The sequence below is a fragment of the Galleria mellonella genome, unplaced genomic scaffold (assembly GCF_026898425.1).
Source record: "Galleria mellonella isolate WM207_F2 unplaced genomic scaffold, CSIRO_AGI_GalMel_v1 utg87, whole genome shotgun sequence".
Taxonomy (NCBI): Eukaryota; Metazoa; Arthropoda; class Insecta; order Lepidoptera; family Pyralidae; genus Galleria; species Galleria mellonella.
In genome coordinates this window covers 2967947-2987044 of record NW_026442166.1, presented here as the reverse complement: position 1 = coordinate 2987044, position 19098 = coordinate 2967947, and the positions used below count along the sequence as shown (strand labels likewise).

The window sequence follows — 19098 nt, the reverse complement described above, 5'->3', positions numbered from 1 at the left end:
CACAAATGTCACGTCATTAAAGGACTAAAAAATAAGTATTTGACTCTAGTCACAAAAGTGACGTCTCTGAAACGATTAAAGAATGACTTATTATTGGTGTTACAGACGTCACCTTGCTACTTGGGTATTGTAACCCAGGTGGTAATTATTCGTCATGTTGACGTCAATTTACAGTCACCGACCATAATTAAAATGACTTAAAACTGACGTCTTATGGGAGTCGCAGACGTCACCTTGCTACCTGGGAGTTACTGCAATTTTCATTCTTTTTATCGGTAATAATGATGGACTGAGTGAATATTAGTATAGAGTGTATTTAGTAAGTGATTACTATGTTTCGCTCGCCCCTAATAACTGTATAGCCTACTTTTAGACATTATGTTAGTTTATAAGTATTACTATACACAATAAATAGACAATGTTCATTTTTGTCGTTTCATTTTATTAGTGGATAGTGAATGTTTCCTTGTTTTATTTCTTTTTTGTGTAATAAAAATATTATTTTTCCTATTTGAGATTTTGTTTTTTTTTGTTCGTTAACCTATTAATGGTAGGTAAGAAGTTTAAAGAAAAAAAAAACTATGTGATCCACCGATATGATTGGGATAAATAAATAATTTTTAGTTGTATCTATTATTTTGAATAAATCAGTTCTATATAAATTCTTTAGCCTCAACTTTTTTAGTTTTTTTCAAGAGTAAATAAATAATAAAAGAAAATGCGTTAATAATAAAAAAAAAACTGCGTTTTAAATTTACAGTGGAAGATAATTTGTATAAATATCCATTATTTTTTATCTGCAATAGGACTATGCAGTACTGTAGATAGATAAAAAAAAAGAGACAAAAGAATAAATATACAAGAAAAAGACATAACGAAAATACATAAAAAAGTAACAATTTTTTAGTTCGTGCGTGCGCCACAGTAATACAAAATGATCACAACTCAATTTATTGCTTTGCTCTCAAAAGAACAAAACACTGATTCTCTGTTGTAGCCAAAATGTATGTAATTTATTATTGACCTAAAAAGAAACCATCATAAATAATTACAATAGGTACATATCGTTTTTGTTCAACAACAATATATACCTGTTATTTTTTATATGATTCTGAATTAAGGAATTGTAAAATAATTAATTCTCCCAGTTTTGTTAAGTATCAGTAAGTTTTAGGTAATTAGTAAAAAACAGATTAGGGATAGTATTATTTTACTTACAAAAGAAGTGCCGGCTACTGGCCAGTCCGGCTGAATACGTTGCGTTCCTTTACTCAAAGAAACAATTTTGCGCGCCAAAACTATAATTTGTGGTACGTAAATAAAAAAGTTTTAGTTCCAATTTTAAATCATCTTAATAGAAAAAAAAATGCTTAAGTAAATACCAAATAAAGGCGTATTTATATTGTGCGTAAATATTTGAGAATGAATTATTTATTGTGTTAAAATTGAGTTTGAAGACACATGAGTAGAATGTAAATACTGAAGCAGATTGAAATGTAAGTACAAAAATATTATTTTACTTTAACACTTGTAATAATTATGTAGGTATTATAATTTTAAATATATGGAGGCAATGAGAATTTTTTTAATAGCGGCCCGCTACTAAAATTGATTAATTGCTGTTGTCAACCTGCCTGCCAAGCGTGGCAACTACTGACAAAATCTCCCAATAGGGGGAGACCTGTGTTCAATAGTGGACAATTAACGGCTGATATGGTGTGGTAAAATTGAAAAAGTTTACGCTCAAATTTCTTGTTCATCTTGGATATTATAACGCCATCTAACGATGAATCGTGTTCAAACTTAGAAAAGTAAGTATGATATGAAGATAGTTAGTTAGTGGGCCAAAATTCTAGTGTCAATAATTTAATAAAAATATCTAAAAACAAAGAGATAATAATTTTTTTAACAGTGTATTCAGTTTTAGTTTTGTATCAACAGCGACATCTGTTACATAATGATACAACTACAATTATTATATATAGTGTACAAATAGTTTATCTATTACACACTAGATGGCACAAAATCAAAAATAATTTTAAAATTTTTGTTGATAAGCAATACCTATTGATTCAACAAGTACATTTCATTATCTTCATAGTTTACTAGGTTCATATAACATTTAAGAATGTCTATAAAATCTCAGAAGTCGTTGAATGACGAGTGTTCTGAAATAATTGAAAAGAGTTATTCGGTTAGAAGTGCGTCAGAAGAAAGCCTGTCATGGTTTGTTTTTGTTTTATAAATTTGCTAGTTTTAGGCACAACTTCGTTTAAAAAAATATATATATAATACACATCGTTTAAAAATGTTAAAATATCGTTCCTATGTACTTTTTTGGTAGGATTTATTACGAACGAAATGTTAAATAAAAACATGAAATTGAGTCCAAAAATTCGGAATTTCATTTCATGGTAGACCTCCAGGTTTGTTGGGCCACATCGTGACGAATTTACCAAAAAATAATTAACCGCGATGCTTTACAAGAGGACTATGTAGAAGTAATAAGACCTTAATAAGTAATCCAACTGTTCCAGTGAAGACGAGGTCGAAGGTTTGGCTCGTGAGCTGATGAGGAAGATGACGCCAGCCGTGCTGAGCAAGCTGAGGAGGGTGTTCAGGAAGAACAAGGACAAGAACCATTCAAGGGATATTGACAGGTGACTCTTTAGATGGAAAAAAAATAAAAATATATTTTTTAGAATTTTCAACCGAATTACAAAAGAAGGAGGTTCTAAATTCGGTTGTATTATTATATGTTTGAGACCGAGTAATAAGTTTTTTTTTTTTTTAATATTTAAAATTATATATTTTAAATTGGTCCTACAGAAATTTTATCAAAATAGATTTAATAGCTTTTATGTCGAAATAACTGGTTTTGTTCACAATTGAAGTAAATTAGGACACAGTCTTTAATCATGTCTTTTCTTGCTTGTTTATTATTATTTAATGACTTTAATTAAAAACTACTAAACTGTTCTAGAAAAAGAATTAGTGAAGCGAGAGTCGTACACAAAATTTGTAAATAGGATTTTTTTTATACAACATAGAATGGCAAACAAGCTGACGGCCCAACTGATGGAAAGTAGTAACCGTCGCCTACATACATGAGCAGTACCATGGACATAACAGAGTATACTGTTTGGCCTATTATACCACCCATGCGTTGTCATTCCTGAGGACTCAGGTGTTATTCCTCTATACCCAGTAAATTCACGCCATATCCCACCCTTCAAACCGAAACACAGCCATGCAAACACAACTGCTTCATGGTTGAAACACGAATGGAACAGAGGTACGCAAGCAATCGACTTTTGTACAAAGTCTCCCTCTGGTATCTTCTTTAGATAAGAAAGTTTTTCAATTTATAAATATGATTTGATCATGTTCTTGTCTATAGACGTGTTTATAAGTAATCTGGGATAAGTCAAGTACTCTTTTGGATAACGTAGCATTTATTATTATTATATCATCCATTACCTGTCCATTGCTGAAACTTTTCCTTGGAGAGCTTCGCCAGTAGTTGCCATACTTGGCAGGCGGGTTGACAAGCGTAAGTTAAAAAAAGTTAGGCCTTCGCGACGTTTTAAGAGAAACGCTGCTGCTCGTCCCTCAAACATTATGTACTCTAGTCTCACTCTAGCCGACTCTTACGACACCCATGGGAAAGGAAGTGGTGGCCTATTCTATGCCGGGACCATATGCAAGGGAGCTTATAAACTGCAAATGAATTGTAGAAAAGTGGAGGAGGTGATGAAAGCGGCTGCAGCCGAGGAAGGAATACAGTTTGCGACCTCCGCTCCCCAGCCGGAGGACACGCTCTGGCTTGACGAAAACGGATTCGTGAGCGCAATCGACACCATTTTTGGTAAGTTATTTATTATCTACTAGCAGCCCGTCCCGGCGTCGCACGGGTGGACATTTTTACATTTTAAAAAGAGGCCATTAAGGCTGCACACGCGACGGAAGCTTAAAAATGGAGTAACTTCTTCCGTTTTCCCAACATTTCCCTTCACTACTCTGCTCCTATTGATCGTAGCGTGATGAATATTATACTATACCTAACCTGTCCAGGAGTATGAAGAATAATTGTACCAAGTTTCGTTAAAATCCGTCGAGTAGTTTTTGTTTCTATAACGAGCATACAGACAGACAGACAAAAATTTTACTGATTGCATTTTCGGCATCAGTGTCGATCACTAATCACCCCCTGATAGTTATTTTGGAAATATATTTCATGTACAGAATTGACTTCTCTACAGATTTATTATAAGAATAGATATATAAATAGATAAGTAATTTTATTTCTACGTAGCGTCTTGCCTGCTACTTCTTACACGTGGAATTGAGAAGAAAATAATATATGTTGGTTTACCATTTTTGTGGTATAAAAATTAAAAAAAATATAGAATTGGTTACAAGGACAGATTATGTCTGTAGTTAAAAACAGAATACTTTCCCTATTCCTATCAGTCTTTACCTGTCCATTGCTGAACATAAGTCTCGCCCTTGGAGGGGTTTTGACAGTAGTTGCCATGCTTGGCAGGCGGATCGGTAAAGGCTTTAGATATGTTTTAAGAGGGACGTTGCTGCCTATCCCTCACCCTCCCTTAGTCGCCTCTTATGACACCCACGGTAAAGGAAGGGGTGGTCCATTCTATGCCGGGGCCTACATGGCGAAACATAAGAATAATAAAGAAGAATTATTAAAACAATTATTAAAATTATTAAAACATTGTGCACATAGAATCAGGTAATTATTAATTATAGAATTTATGATAAATATTATGGCCCTCGCCCTCCCTTAGTCGCCTCTTACGGCACCCACGGGAAAGGAAGGTATGGCCTATTCTATACTGGTGCTCAGCTAGTATATACCAATAACGCAGGTGGGGTTATCATTCCATTTTCACCCATTAAACAAAAACAACTATATTCTTTTAGCCATGTGGTCCCGGCATAGAATAGCCCATCCCTTCCTTTAAGTAAGGTGTAAGTAAGAGGCGACTAAGGGAACTTATTGATGGGATATATGAGGGGATGGGCAGCAGTGGCCCTCTTAAAATGACACCAAAACCTAACTGCGGTTGACAATCCTTTCTATTTGTTCTCCTTTAACATAAGGTTTTCTGTAAGAGATTTCCCTAGCGATAAAATCACTTCTAGAACCTTTATGTATATATTTGAATCTGTATTTACGTTACTGTATTTCACTTAAATTGTTCAATTGTCATTGTATATTTTTATGTATCTGGTGCAATAAAGAGTTACATAAAAAAAAATTCGATTCCCAAGCGTGACAACTACTGGAAAACCCCTCCAAAGGAGAGGCCTATGCCCAACAGTGGACAGTCAACAACCGATATGACTATATTCTTTTGATCAGTTGCGTAACTTGGACGTGTGAATGAAGACAAAAGTAAAGTATTTAACTAAAGATTAATGTACACCACCAGGTCATCATAAATACAATACGCATGCGCACAAACTATTTCAACTCCTCGATGCATTCAACACCGGCAAGATATGGTGGCGGCAGCTCATCAACCGGCTCGTCATGGTCGGAGCCAAGAAAACCAGCTCCAGGGCTGAAGTATGGAAACCGGCTAAGGAGAAGCAAACGAGAAGAATGGAGCACTGTAAAGTAAGTCTCTATAGGACAGGACTGGCCGACTTGACTAGACCCAAGATCTTCTGTTTACTGACGAAGCCTTGTGCGATCTACCAATTGCATACTTCTTGAAATCTCAAATGAAACAACATAGTTCACTACACAATTATGTAGTATTGTAGTATTTTTTATTTTATTAAGAGGGAAAACATAAAACTGAAAATTGTTCTTAGTAACAACTTATTTATATTAGTGTGAGCATTGGGTCTAAGCATCTTCACCAGAGGGAGACTTTGTACAAAAGTCGATTGCTTGGGTACCTCTGTCCTATTCGTGTTTCAACCGTGAAGCAGTTGTGTTTGCATGGCCGTGTTTCGGTTTGAAGGGTGGGATATGGCAGTGAATTTACAGGGTACAGAGGAATAATACTTGAGTCCTCAGGAATGGTAACACATGGGTGGTATCATGGGCGAAATAGTTTACTCTGTTATGTCCATGGTACTGCTCATGTCTACAGGCGACGGTTACCACTTTCCATCAGGTGGGCCGTCAGCTTGTTTGCCATTCTAAGTTGTATAAAAAAAAATCTTCCGCTAGATTAGCAAAATATTATAATGTTTGCTTCGCCACGATCGACTGGACTAATAGTCGCTATCGATCGGTTGGCCACCCCTGTAGTTCTTTGATACCGAATTATCTTGTATATACATATATTTACAATCTTTTTGATACTATTGAGCTCATCATTTACAATATTATAATACTATTGAGCTCATCTGATGATGAAGACAGAAGGTAGCCGTACGCAGGGTGGCCCATAAGTCCTTAGTAATGAAAAAAATTAATTAAAATAAAACTAATTACACTATGAATAATATTTTTATTTGTAAATATAGCTAGAAAAACGGGAATTATTTTTTGTAAATAACGTCGTCCAAATGTAATCCGTTACAGTCACGGCACTCTTGCAAACGCCTTCTGAAATTGTCGATGACTGCGCGGCACGTCACTGCTGAAATGCTTGCCATTTCTCTGCGGATGTTTTCTTTTAGGTCATTAATTGACCGCGGGTTAGAGTCGTACACTTTAGCCTTAAGGTAGCCCCACAAAAAAAAATCCATTGGAGTCAGATCCGGGCTACGTGGTGGCCAGGAAATGTCTCCTCTCTTAGAGATAACTTTGTTTGGAAAAAGTTGACGGATAACGGGCATAGCAGTATTGGAGGTGTGGGAAGTTGCTCCATCCTGTTGAAACCATGTTCGGGCATTAAAGCCTGGAAAGTTTTGCAATTTTTGTGTGAAAAACTCCTCGATCATGGCCACATATCGCTCCGAAGTAACAGTAACAGCACGCCCTCTGCCGTCCTCAAAAAAGTAAGGCCCTATGATGCCATGGGCTGACATAGCGGCCCAAACTGTAACTTTAGGGCTATGTAAGGGCTTCTGGTGTTTAAGTTTTGGATTAATCGGGCTCCAATAGCGGCAATTTTGTTTACTAACATGTCCGTTAATGTGGAAGTGTGCCTCATCAGAGAACATTATGTTATTGAACGAAGTAAACCGATTAAACATTTCATTAGCATAATTCACTCTCTGAATAGCATCAGTTTCTTTTAATTCTTGCACCAACTGAATTTTGTAAGGGTGCATAAGTAAATCTTTCTTCAAAATCCGTTGTAACGATGTCCTGGATACGTTTAATGCACTGGAACGCTTACGAGTTGACTGTGTAGGATTTTCACGAATAGATTGTGCCACTGTGTCGATGTTTTGTTCCGTACGTGATGTCCTTGGGCGACCCAACCGCGGTTTATCTAACGTCGAACCGGTCTCCTCGAACTTAGCAACCCAATTCTTAATCGTTTGGAGAGCTGGGGTGTCATCAAAGTTGTGTAAACCTTTGTGTTCTCGAAATTTACGCCTCGCAACGGTTGCCGAATTGTTGTTTTGATAAAACTCGCGCACATAAAACGCACGGTCCGCTCCGATGAAACGCTCCATCGCGACTAAATTCCCAGAAACCGAAGTTACTGTCCCCGCTTCCCCTGCACCGCTCACGCGCGCCGTTTTCGTTTAATTCAAATTTTACTTTTCTAAGGACTTTTGGGCCACCCTGTACCTAAATCCATGGTGTTTGGCCGTGTTTGACTTTCCTGGACAAAAACTATAAACCTGTGTTGTGCTCAAAGTCTGATGAGGAAACCTAAAGACTATAGAAGGTTTATTTAAAACAGACTTATTCTCTTCTAGAGGGAAACTATAGTGAAATTAATTAGCGTGGAAAGGGAAGACTCCTTCTGTTACGTATCTGTTTCGAGGGGTGGCAGGATTGGCGTTTACAGCGGACATTTACAACTTATGAACTCATACGAGGTGAGATACCCCTGTATCTATGGTTTTTTAGTAATATTGCTAACTAATTTGTCTAGTTTGCTTAAAAGTTGTCACAATATTGTACACCGCTCTACCCGCTGACATTGATCCTTCTTTCCACTTTGGGTTTACTGGAAGAAAACTCTATTCGAGTTAAGCTCGCCTTTATACATTTGATTACCTCTGTCATATTCTTATAATTGGTGTGTACAATAAAGAATTAAATAAATAAATAATATACCATTATAATGTATATAATAACGATAGGGACAATAACGGGCCATTGTCCATTAAACAAACATTTATACACAATAGGAGCCACAGACAGCCCTCTATGTCGAGGCTGTTTTGACGCCGAAGAAACGGCTGCTCACGTAATCCTGGAATGTGAGGCTGTGGCCCATCAACGTTTAGAAATCCTCGGAACGGTGAGGTCGCTCTGTAAGGCCTGTGAAGGTCCCAGGAAGCTTCTGCGCTTCTGGGCGGAGTTAGGTTGGCTGTACTAGCCACGACTCATATGAACAACGGCCCAAATGAGAGGCTAAGCGCGGAAAATAGAGTCCTTTTCACATTCACATTCACAATGCATATAATATATGTTTATCAATGCAGGTGTTCTATCACAGAACAGGTGTACGGAGACGAATTAAAAATTGTTGGATAACTGACGCTGTGTATTTGAATGTAAGTAATTTTAAAATATCACTTGATTTAGAAATATTAGTACGCACGTACGTTTTTTTTATGCAACTTTGATTGGCAAACAAGCCGACGGATCACCTGATAGAAAGTGATAACCGTCGCCTATAGACATGAGCAATTCTATGGACATAACAGAGTATACTGTTTCGTCCATGATACCCCCATGCGTTGCCATTCTTAAAGACTCAAGTGTTATTCCTCTGTACCCTGTAAATTCACGCCATATCCCACCCTTCAAACCGAAACACAGCCATGCAAACACAACTGCTTCACGGTTGAAACACGAATAGGACAGAGGTGCTCAAACAAACGACTTTTGTACAAAGTCTACATCTGGTAAATTCTGAACGTATATAAAAATTATGAAAGCTCTTAAACTATTTTTTTTTAAATTGAGTATTGATTAATATTGAATACTTCGTAATGTCAGTTTGATCATTAGTTTAAACTATATTTCTTTATTTTTATATCACGAAAGTAGCAAATAAGTATACAGCTCGTCTGATGATAAACGGTTACTGTAGCAAAGCAAATTCCACAGCTTAAGCGTTCGCAAGCGAAAATTCTATTAAAACCGCACTGTACGTGACCATTTAAATTCAAGCGTGTGAGGATGATATCTCTTTTATTGAATTCGCCATGATGACCTGACTTTATCTACAACTGCCATTGTATACCGTTGACATAGGCGAGACCAACTGACTTACTTTTAGTCTCACCTATCGTGGGTCATTCATTGGTGCCACGCCAGTGTATATCAACAGTGCAGCCGGGGTTATCATTCCATTCTCATCCATTAGAAAAAATCATTATATTTTCTTCCATTAAAAAAAAACTTAAATTTCAGGATGTCCAGAGTCTCATCCTGTCAGCATCAGACCGCAGCCTCATGGTATACGATGCAACCACACTGACGCACACTCCAGTATATTGCATCACTGGTATACCAAATATACCTACGGTAAATAGAACAAACCAAATAACACAACTACTCTTTCCTATATTACCTATCGAATTGAATAATTACTATTACCAGAAGCTTCAAAACATTCAATATTAGCCATCAATCTCCGATTGTAATTTCGTCTCCGCAGGTTTTGCTATACGTGTTTCATCTCTAAACGAGTCATCTTTTCTTTTTATACAACTTAGAATGGCAAACAATCTGACGGCCAACCTGATGGAAAGTGGTAACCGTCCCTTTTAGACATGAGCAGTACCATGGACATAACAGAGTACACTGTTTCGCCCATGATACCCCCCATGCGTTGCTATTCCTGAGAACTCAGATGTTATTCCTCTGTACCCTGTAAATTCACGCCATATCCCACCCTTCAAACTGAAACACAGCCATGCAAACACAATTGCTTTACGAAATTCTTCTGGCGAATTAAAAAAATACTGCTCGGTGTCTAATGTTCACCTATCGCAGTTTGGGTGCCGAACGGATAAGACTAGGCTCCGAGTCTATTAATTTGTCTGAAGTTTCTGTGGAAGATTCTAGAACTTCTAGTAATGAAAACAGGATTAGATCTTCGAGATCGAAACATAATAATTCTTATCAAATAACCCATGATATTGACTTTCGCAAGATAGATAGATGCTCTTTATTGTTTCTTCCAAAAGATTACAGTAGTTTTTATATAAATAGATACAAACAATTTCAAGAAATGTTCACACTGATAAAACAATGGCCAAAAGCGATCTCTTCAAGGCAACCTTTGGACGGAGAGGAACAGTAACACCTAGTTCATTAAAGTAGATATCATGTTCAGAGTGATGGTGGTAGGATATCACGCTGGATTCAAATAAAGATATAGACATAAAGTGTTACGGTCACCACAAAGACAACAAGTTATATAGGTTATTAGAATTATGGGATGCTAATGGTATGGTAACCCTGCCTGCGTTATCGGTATACGCTGGCGAAGCACTAGTGAGAGGTGATAGGTGAGGATGATCCTTCATGACGAATTCAGCAGGAATTGACTGCCATATTTTTCAAGGAGACTACGTGGAGGTTAACCTGAGAGGGTTCATAAACATATTTATATATTTATTGTGTAATAAAAGTCAATTTTTTAATGAAAAACAGCATATCCTATAAAAAAACAACTTCTATTATGATAAAACCAGTTATATTGATCGAATAATTACTAAACCGATTTTGTTAAAATTTATATGGGACCAATCTATAAAATATATATTTTCCAAATTCGTTTACAGCAAGTAACGGAGTTATGAGGTAACAAACAGAAAAAATATAACCGACTTAAGAAACTCATTCTTTTTTAAGTCGGTTAAAAATTTTTTTAGATATTGACAGCAGTGTTTTTATATTCAGTGCCTAGCGTACACTTCTTCGTCAGCTATGGGCGACGGTTCAGAACTGGTGTTCGGTACCGAGCGTGGTGACTTGACCAGGATCCAGTTCCTGCAGCCAAGGGTCTCGTTGTTCTATTGTAAAACGCCTGAAAACATTAACTATTACTTTTGGATGGTAATTATAACTTTAACGTACTATTTTTTTTATACCACTAAGGTGGCAAACAAGTATACGGCCCACCTGACAGTAAGTGGTTACCGTAGCCTATGAACGCCTGTAATACCAAAATCATTACGCGCACGTTGCCGACCCGACCGAAAATCTCGACAGAGAGCTTATTCCGTAACCTGACCGTTTTTTTTTTTGATGGGTGGAAATGGAATGGTAACCCCGCCTGCGCTAACGGGATACCCTGGCGGAACACCAGTGAAGGGTGATCGATGAGAATAAAAACAGGCCAGTTAGCCCATCATGATGAATTCATCAGGAATTAACCATGATAGTTTCCAGGGGGAACCGCGAGGAGGTCGACCTGGTTGGGTATATTACTAGCAATGGGATTCTCAGTCTCCATTACTAATAATTCCTTTCCCCCCAACCTGTTTGTGGGAGGAAATATCTTTGAAACCGCGCCAAATCGTACTAACCATATAAAAGATTGATATATGTGGAAAAAAGGAAGGAGGTCGGTTTGAATCAAAGTATGTATTTGGCGTTCCATGGCTTCTATCTTGGAGACAGGCATGACAGATATCGTCATAGTCTTAGAATATTGACGGATCTGACAAAGATTACATATAAAGATCCGTCAGTATTCTACGACTATGACGATATGTATGTATAAGCAAACACTGTTTACGAAATATCCAATACTAGACTAAAACCCTCCATTCTGCCATCAGGAGCTCCCGTCTCCTCCTCACACGCCGTACTGTAGTATAACGACATGGCGTCGAGTACACTCCCGTAGCGTACGACGCGTGACATACACCAGGAATGGTGATATCGTAATGTCCTGCTCACACGACTCTAGTGTGAGCGTGAGAGCAAGACATGTCCCAGGGAAGCTGGATGATTATACCTTCAAGGTCCAAAGGGTATGTTACTTATAAAATTTATAGATTTCCAAAAAGAGTTTGCTAAACAATTTAGAATGGCAGACAAGCTGACCATCTGTTGGAAAGTGGTAACTGTTGCGTATAGATACGAACAATACCATGAACCTATGTACTATGGTGTTATGCTTCTATCTTGTAATTTCACTGCTGTATCCATGCAAGCACAAATACTTTATAACAGAAACATGAATGGAACAGAGTTATCCAAGCAGATATCTTTTGTATAGTCATCTGCTTGGATATTGCTCCTTTTGGTGAATATCAGTCTTTGGTAAATTATAAGGATGCTGATAAGAAAGTCCGTGGATGCAAGTGATACAGGACCGTTCCCTATGGCAGTCTATGGGTAAGACCTATAATCAGCAGTGGATAGTTAAATGTTGACATAATTATGATGGATTTTTATGTGTGCAGTGCACAGACAGTGGTTGAGATGATGATAAAGATAAAGGATCCTGATGACGAATGATTTCAATATTACCTGTACATAGGGTGTGACCTGCTTCCACGTAGTATCATCACTGCATTTGCTCGTGACCGGGAGTTGTGATGGTATTGTGCGGTTGTGGGAGACCACACAATCGACACCATACTCCACCCTGGCGACACCGACAGCGGCTGCCGTGCTGGATGTAGCCGTGGTCGCTTCAGAGGAGATTGTTTTGGCGTACTGTAACAATTGTGTGAGTAAATTACAAGGAACAAGTGTGTTATCACTTTACTGACTGGGTATTTCGTCATAATTGAAACCTTTGGAATTAAACTAACATTGTGACAAAAGTTTAAATACAAGGAAAAGTAATTTTTTGATCATAAACGCTTTGTAATCCAAACGGTGTTGCCCATCATGGTAAGAGGACGTATCTACACGCTAGTAAAATGACGAGTTAACTCATTACCGGTCAGCAAGGTGTTAAGGCAATTATTATTATATTTAGAAAATGAATGCAATCAAATGCATTTCCAAAAGGATTGAAATCAGGCAACCAAACTGGTTGGCGTAAAGCCAATAGCCGAAATCTTGGGTTAAAACATATTACGCCAACCTCAAATAAGAGCAGGAAGACATTGATATTACTATTTACATGATAAAAAGTTGAATACTTTTGAGGAAGAATCTGTTTGGGGATACTCTAATGTTTTATAAGATTGTATGGAGAGAACGGATATAAGCAACGCGTGGTCATATTTATGAATAAATTTTAAGAGGTCAGTTCAGCATTGGATACTAGATTGGTTCTAATGAAGTCGTTGTTGATGATAATGATGATGATGCTAATTATTCTTATATATTTCAGACCATCCACATTTGGGACATGTACGAGGAGTGTCTATTGCAATCCATCAAGTTGAAATACCCTTTCCTCGGTGTGCTCGGGAAGAAGGTTGAGTTTGGAGCATTCTGTATTCATCCTGGTAAGTAATTTGAGTCGCATCTAATTTGCTATTAATCATCATTATTTCGGCTATTATTTGTTCACAGCTGAATATAGGCTTTTCCCATAGACTGCCATAAGGAACGATCCTGAGCCACCTGTATCCATTGATACTTATAGTCAATCTGGCACCCCTGGAGGGATTGTAATACCGCCCATATCGTCATAGTCGTAGAATACTGACTTTATATGTAATCTTTGTCAGATCCGTCAGTATTCTATGAATATGACGATATCTCGACTGAATCAAAAGCTTTCTCATAGTCCACAAACGCCAGATATTATTCATATAAGGAAAAAATAGCTACATATGAAGAATACCATAAGAATCACAATGCGTTCTGCTATCATCCTTGACATTGTTCACGTTCTATAGGCGACTGTTATGACTTTCCATTAGTTGAGCCATTAGCTTGTTACCCAATCTAAGTATCATAAAAGAATGTAGCTATAATATAATATATTTATATATAATATATATAATATAAAATTATATATATTATATATAAATATAATATATATAATTTTGTTAAAAACATGCTAAATCTTTCGGCTTCGCGACCGCGTAAATCAGTACGTAAAATATCTTATATGCGAAGTAAGTATACGCATACGTAAATTATGTACATACCAAATTTCATTCAAATACGAGATTGCCTGATCAGCTATGATCACTATGTCCATTATCCATCTATGTCCGCCCACTGTGCACTTTTTATTATAACAGATTTTGATTTGTTAATCTTTGTCGGGTGCCCACGATACAGGTTCGCCTAGTGTGAGGCCCATTGTAACATGTGTTTGTGACTTTGTGTTTTTGTCAAATAATAAATTTCTATTCTATTCTATTAATCCGTTCAGTTCAAAGTACTATACAGGAAAGAGTAATTCATCCATTTATCCATCCATCTCTTCATTTATTCTTACAAACTTGGCATTAATTAATAGGATATCTAAATACTTCGTTCCAGGTCCAGCGCGAAAAAAACTATCAGAGGCTGAAACACCAGTTGAGGTTCCACTGGAGGTGATGTCCCGACGGGGATCGAGCGTGTACCAGGGGTCCACAGGCGGGCTCATGCTGCAGCAAGAGTCCGAGGACAGCTGGCAGAATCGGGGACTGGAGCAGGAACGGTAATAATTTAATTACTCTTTATCCGCGACTTCGTCTGCATGAGTGCGATGACTGGCATAAATGAATGTCATTATATCTATGTGGGATTGGATGTTTCTAGAAGGCGTGTGAAAGGAACAGTAATGAGAGTAAAGATGATGAGTGAAAGAGATGCATGATACAAGTATGATTGGTCGACGAATGAATGGAACAAGATGGCGTTACGATTCGACTCCTGTAAAAGAACTGTGGAACAAATAAATTTATAAAAATTGAATATAGTCTGATTTTCCGCCCACGACTTCCCACATCTAATATAATGAAATTGTAACTAGAAGTCTGTACATGAGAGATAATTAAGAAAAAAACTTATAGAATTTATAAGATAATTAAGGGTTTTTATAAAAGTCAACTCCCTGTAGTAAATGGTAATAAATCGTCTTGATCTTGTATCGTCAACTTTACTTTGGCAACTGCTAAATAAGTAAAACTTTGATTGGCAGAGAATACGCCCGCTTCAATCGACCGGAACTCCTCATCACTTGCTGCGACTATGTATGTATACTTACGATCAAGGATAGAGAAGAATTGGGGACCATACTCCCCCCACCTGGGGACACGCTTCGAGCGAGAAGACCTTCGATATGGGAGCTACCCGATGACGTGCTTTCTGGTAAGTTTCATAAATTTTCTTATGAAACTTAAGGTGGTAAACGGGCTGATGACCCACCTGATAGAAAGTGATTATCGTCGCTTGTAGATGATGATGTAAATGATAGATGAACAGCACCGTAAATATTGCTGAGTACAATCTGATACCATTGTAAAATTTATAAATAATCAACTATATTCCATTGCTTCGCCCATGGTCGTATGGTGATATTGAATAGCCTATAACCTTACTCATGGAATTAGCTTTCAAATGCAAGAAGAATTTTCAAAACCAACTAGTGGTTCCAGAGGATATCACGTTTAAACTAACAAACAAGCGCTTCCGGTTTATTACATTAGTATGTGTATATTATTAATTTATTTATGACAGAGGTAAGCAAATGTACGTAGGCGAGCTTGACTTGAAAAGAGTTCTCTTCCAGCAACACCCAAAGTGGAAAGGAGTATATTGAGTCAGCAAGTTTTAAATAGTTTCTATTACTATGTCTATATAGAACGGGAAAATTATGTACTTGCTATGTTTATCGTTTCCGACAATTGTTTCCACTTCATCTGGAAGTCTTCTTTAGGAGGCGTACGACGTTTTGCGTCACAGCATCTCGTCCAATCTTTAAAAAATGAACTGAAGTTTTAAAAGTTTATTTATGTTTAGCGCCAGTACTTTCAAGGGGTTCTCCAAGATCCCCACCAGCGGTTTCACCACGGTTCCTGGCGCCGTCCACAGCGGAATATCCTACGCAAGACTTGGACACGTTATTGGAAAATGCAGGTTAGTCGATCAGTTTCGCTTGTCTTTACCAATCTGCTTTTAATACTGTTACCAATTTATGTACAATTAGGATCTTATCATACTAAGCCATTAATTGTCCATTGCTGAACGTAGGCCTCTCCTGTAGAGAAGCAGTTTTGCTAGTAGTTGCCACGCTTGACATGCGGGTTGACAACCACAGTTAGGCTTTGGTGATGTTTTAAGAGAGACGCTTCTGGCCATCCCTCGACCATTAAGTTATCGTAGATGTCTCTTAAGATACCCACGGGAAAGGAAGGGGTGGCCCATTTTATGCCGGGACCACACGGCGAATTATCCTTTTAATGATATTGTTATTTTGTTTATAGGTCTCCAAGATATATTGGAGAAGGATTTCGTGTTGATGCAAGGCCTGAAACACGATCTTAATAGAAAATTAGCGGAAATGGAATCGAACATGCATTCGGTTGGTATATTTTTTTAGACAACTTAGTTTGACAAACAAGTTGAAGGAAAGTGGTTACCACTTTCCTTCAACCGTCTTCGCCTATAGATATGAACAGCACCATGGACATAACAGAGTATACTGTTTCGCCCATGATATCCCCCATGCGTTATCATTCCTGAGGACTAAGGTGTTCCGCTTGTAAATTCATGGCGATATTCCACTCTTCAAACCGAAATACAATCACTTAAACACAACTGCTTCATGGCAGAAACGAATGATATAGAGATACCCAGACAGATGTGTTTTATACAAATTCTCCGTTTGGTAAAATTGCTTTTACACATACTAATATAATAAAGTTTGTTTGTTTGAACTCCGTTTGAAAAATTCTTTTTGTATAATATATATATATATATATATATATATATATATATATATATATATATATATATATATATATATATATATATATATATTTTCTCTATGTATAAAATATCCTTTATTGCACTTATATAATAAATGTTACAATAAATGAATATACTACAACACAAAAAAAAATTAATGTAAAAATCATTTTTCAACCTATCATGCTGTTCGACCAAATGACATCTGATAAAGTAAATATAGTTAGTATTAATAAATGGATCATAAATATGTTTATGAATATTCTCCTAGATTCACATATAATTTTTTCCTTAAAAAAAAGACAAAGCATGTCGTTCACTTGATGGCAAGTGATTACCGCCACCCATATAGGCACTCGCAACATCAAAGAAATTGCTGGTGTGTTGCCGACCTTTATGGTGTCACGGGTGTAGGGGTGAACTTCTTGTCGATGGCGAGCTGTACGATGGTAGAAGCTGGCCATGGGCACCATACTGAACGATTCCTGTGAGCACAGTCCGTTGTACAAGCGGTAGGACAGGCAGAGTAAAATCTCTCCTAAGATTTAAATTTCGATACCGTTTTTACCTAAGCTTGGGATCATCGATAATTCTTATAGCTCATCATTGCATTGAGTCGAAGGGTTCAAGCTAAGGATTAAGCTGGTATTTTATCGGTTTCCTCAACAGATGGCTAGTGCGGTGAGCGTGGGCGCCCCGTATTTAGCGTTGAGGACGTACGATCCTGACCCCATGCATCCTGTAGATGAAATGGTGGATACATACAAAAGAGTTATGAAGTAAGTATTTTTTTTCTTTTAATGGATGATAATGCAATGGTAACCCCACCCGCGCTATCGGTATACACAGGCGGGGCACCAGTGAAGGATGATAGGTGAGGATGAAGCAGGTCAGTTAGCCCATCGAGACGAATTCAACAAGAATTGTTCACGATGGTTTCCAGGTGGAACCACGTGGAGGTCGACCTGATAAGGTATATTGCTAGCAATGCGGCTATCAAACCCCATTGCTAACAATTCTTTTCCCCCTTGAAGTAAGTAGTGATTATTTATTTGTTTGAAAAATCTATTGCGGTAAGGAACATAATAGTGTTAAGAGCGATCGTACGTTTAATTTAACGAATAATCGTAACAAGACAATTGTCTGCCAATTTTCAAAACTAATTGAATTTTTTTTAATATTTCAGTTTGATAGTTTAAAAAGTTCTCCTTTATTTTTTTTTTGTGCATCTTAGAATGGCAAACAAGCTGAGAGCCCACCTGATGGAAAGTGGTAACCGTCGCCTATAGACATGAGCAGTACCATGGCCATATCAGAGTATACCGTTTCGCCCATGATACCCCCCATTCGTTGCCATTCCTGAGGACTCAGGTGTTATTCCTCTGTACCCAGTAAATTCACTGCCATATCCCACTCTTCATACCGAAACACAGTCATGCAAACACAGCTGTTTCATGTTAGAAACCCGAATGGGACAGAGGTGCTCAAGCAAACAATTTTTGTACAAAGTGTCCCTCTGGTATAATCAGATGATTTTACTAAGTCTAAATAGTCTAAGTAGTATAGTAGTATTAGTAGTATAGTATATTAGTATAAGTAGTATATCTACTTATCTTCACGACAAGTTCCATCCTGGGCAGGCAGAGAGAACCAAGTTCTTTCAATTTAATTTCAGTTAAAGAAGAAAAGGTAATATTTCCAGATTATTTCCTGCTTCAAGTGTGGGCGGTACACCGACTGGGAGCGAATCCACTACCCCAAGGAATAGAACTTCACGATTATGAGACATCGAGTAAACATTATTGAGAGCGAAATTATGAAATCGCCAATAATGTGTAAATAAATTTTTCTTCCTTACTTTTTCTTTCTTCCTTCTTTTTTCTTTGTTGCTTCCTTCTTAACTTTCTTTCTTTCCTCTATACCTTATATCTCCAGTATGCTCCCTAGAAATATCACTAGCATTTTTTAAGGAGACATTGGCGTATTTAGGATTATTTTCTTGGATGAGTGAAGTTTCAATCGCATCCTGGGGTGGGCACTAGCCAATACTGAGGTGGGCACGACCCAACCATCCCCCAAGGAAAGTTTGTATGGGAAAAATGGTACTTGCGTTTCTCCTTACATGTTTTTTTCTTACAATTAATAAT

At 37.4% G+C, this 19098-nt stretch overlaps 2 protein-coding genes across 2 annotated transcripts; both read left to right on the top strand.

Moving 5' to 3' along the window:
- Positions 1–2128: 2128 nt before the first annotated feature.
- On the top strand, positions 2129–13829 carry LOC116413244 (uncharacterized). Its single transcript, XM_052902047.1, has 12 exons — positions 2129–2226; positions 2538–2660; positions 3738–3868; positions 5457–5644; positions 7861–7983; positions 8596–8667; positions 9533–9646; positions 11030–11185; positions 11914–12108; positions 12621–12812; positions 13428–13545; positions 13771–13829. Exons 1-12 carry the CDS (start codon positions 2129–2131, stop codon positions 13827–13829), a joined length of 1569 nt encoding a protein of 522 aa, XP_052758007.1.
- A 762-nt stretch (positions 13830–14591) lies between these two features.
- On the top strand, positions 14592–18742 carry LOC116413245 (uncharacterized). The gene is made up of 6 exons (XM_031911175.2): positions 14592–14699; positions 15183–15352; positions 16004–16120; positions 16468–16565; positions 17621–17730; positions 18654–18742. The coding sequence occupies exons 1-6, from the start codon at positions 14596–14598 to the stop codon at positions 18733–18735; spliced, it is 681 nt and encodes a 226-aa protein (XP_031767035.2). The 5' UTR covers positions 14592–14595; the 3' UTR covers positions 18736–18742.
- Positions 18743–19098: the final 356 nt, after the last annotated feature.

Coding starts and splice junctions, on each gene's coding strand:
- LOC116413244 (XM_052902047.1), top strand. CDS start 2,129: ATGTCTATAAAATCTCAGAAGTCGTTGAATGACGAGTGTTCTGAAATA. Junction 2,227..2,537: donor TCAGAAGAAAGCCTGTCATG/GTTTGTTTTTGT, acceptor CAACTGTTCCAG/TGAAGACGAGGTCGAAGGTT. Junction 11,186..11,913: donor TTAACTATTACTTTTGGATG/GTAATTATAACT, acceptor TTCTGCCATCAG/GAGCTCCCGTCTCCTCCTCA.
- LOC116413245 (XM_031911175.2), top strand. CDS start 14,596: ATGTCCCGACGGGGATCGAGCGTGTACCAGGGGTCCACAGGCGGGCTC. Junction 14,700..15,182: donor CGGGGACTGGAGCAGGAACG/GTAATAATTTAA, acceptor TTTGATTGGCAG/AGAATACGCCCGCTTCAATC. Junction 16,121..16,467: donor CACGTTATTGGAAAATGCAG/GTTAGTCGATCA, acceptor TTTTGTTTATAG/GTCTCCAAGATATATTGGAG.